The sequence below is a fragment of the Cynocephalus volans genome, chromosome 4 (assembly GCF_027409185.1).
Source record: "Cynocephalus volans isolate mCynVol1 chromosome 4, mCynVol1.pri, whole genome shotgun sequence".
NCBI lineage: Eukaryota > Metazoa > Chordata > Mammalia > Dermoptera > Cynocephalidae > Cynocephalus > Cynocephalus volans.
Window position 1 is genome coordinate 20,614,292 of NC_084463.1, and position 1,390 is coordinate 20,615,681.

The 1,390-nt window shown below is 45.0% G+C and overlaps 1 protein-coding gene across 1 annotated transcript; it reads left to right on the top strand.

Moving 5' to 3' along the window:
• On the top strand, positions 1–936 carry LOC134377056 (olfactory receptor 10G7). The gene has a single exon (XM_063095671.1). It carries the CDS (start codon positions 1–3, stop codon positions 934–936), a length of 936 nt encoding a protein of 311 aa, XP_062951741.1.
• The last annotated feature ends 454 nt before the right edge of the window (positions 937–1,390 follow it).

The window sequence follows — 1,390 nt, forward strand, 5'->3', positions numbered from 1 at the left end:
ATGACAAACGTGAGCCTCGTGACAACGTTCTTTCTCACTGGCCTTCCCCATGCACCAGCGCTGGACACCCCCCTCTTTGGGATCTTCCTGGTGATTTATGTGCTCACCGTGCTGGGGAACCTCCTCATCCTGTTGCTGATCAGGGTGGATTCTCACCTCCACACCCCCATGTACTACTTCCTCGCCAACCTCTCCTTCATTGACATGTGGTTCTCCACTGTCATAGTGCCCAAAATGCTAATGACCTTGGTGTCCCCTGAAGGCAGGGCCATCTCCTTTCACAGTTGCATAGCCCAGCTTTATTTCTTTCACTTCCTGGGGAGCAGCGAGTGTTTCCTCTACACAGTCATGGCCTATGACCGCTACCTGGCCATCAGTTACCCGCTCAGGTACACCAGCATGATGAGTGGGAGAACCTGTGCCCTCCTGGCCACTAGCACTTGGCTCAGTGGCTCTCTGCACTCAGCTCTGCAGACCACATTGACCTTCCATCTGTCCTACTGTGGGCCCAACCAGATCCAGCACTACTTCTGTGATGCACCACCCATCCTCAAGCTGGCCTGTGCAGACACCTCGGCCAATGAGATGGTCATCTTTGTCAACATTGGTGTGGTGGCCTCAGGCTGCTTTGTCCTGATAGTGCTGTCCTATGTGTCCATCGTCTGCTCCATCCTGAGGATCCGCACCTCAGAGGGGAGACGCAGGGCCTCCCAGACCTGTGCCTCCCACTGTATCGTGGTCCTTTGTTTCTTTGTCCCTTGTGTTTTCATTTACCTGAGGCCAGGCTCCAAGCAGGCTGTGGATGGGGTTGTGGCAGTTTTCTACACTGTGCTGACCCCACTTTTCAACCCTGCTGTGTACACACTGAGGAACAAGGAGGTTCAGAAAGCTCTGATGAAACTGAAAAGTGGGTCAGTATTCACTCAGGGTAAGTAGTCACGAAAAGCCAGATATGCCTAACTTCTTTATTTTATTTATAATTAAAATATACTTTCAAAATGATCATTCCTCTTGGTAGGGTCATTTCAGTTACTCAATCCTAATTTTTTAATGGAATGAAAAAATGGAATAACAGAATGGTTAATAAAATTTTAATTTTTTTTTCTTGAAGTATGTTTTTCAGAATCCTGGTTAATGCAGTCGTTTAATGATGATGATCTAAGAGTAGGGATAACAGTCTATTCTTATTGCTGTGTTTCATTAAGTAAATCATCAGAACAGTAGTTTATTTTTACTATCTATACAAATACTTTCCAGAATTGCTATTCCTTATAATACTGTTATATCTTATTTTGTGCAATTTGAGTCAAAACTCATAAAATATTTTGCCCATGTTTTACACTTTCTAAATTGAAAAGAGGCACTTACAGTATTCACAATCCGTTATATA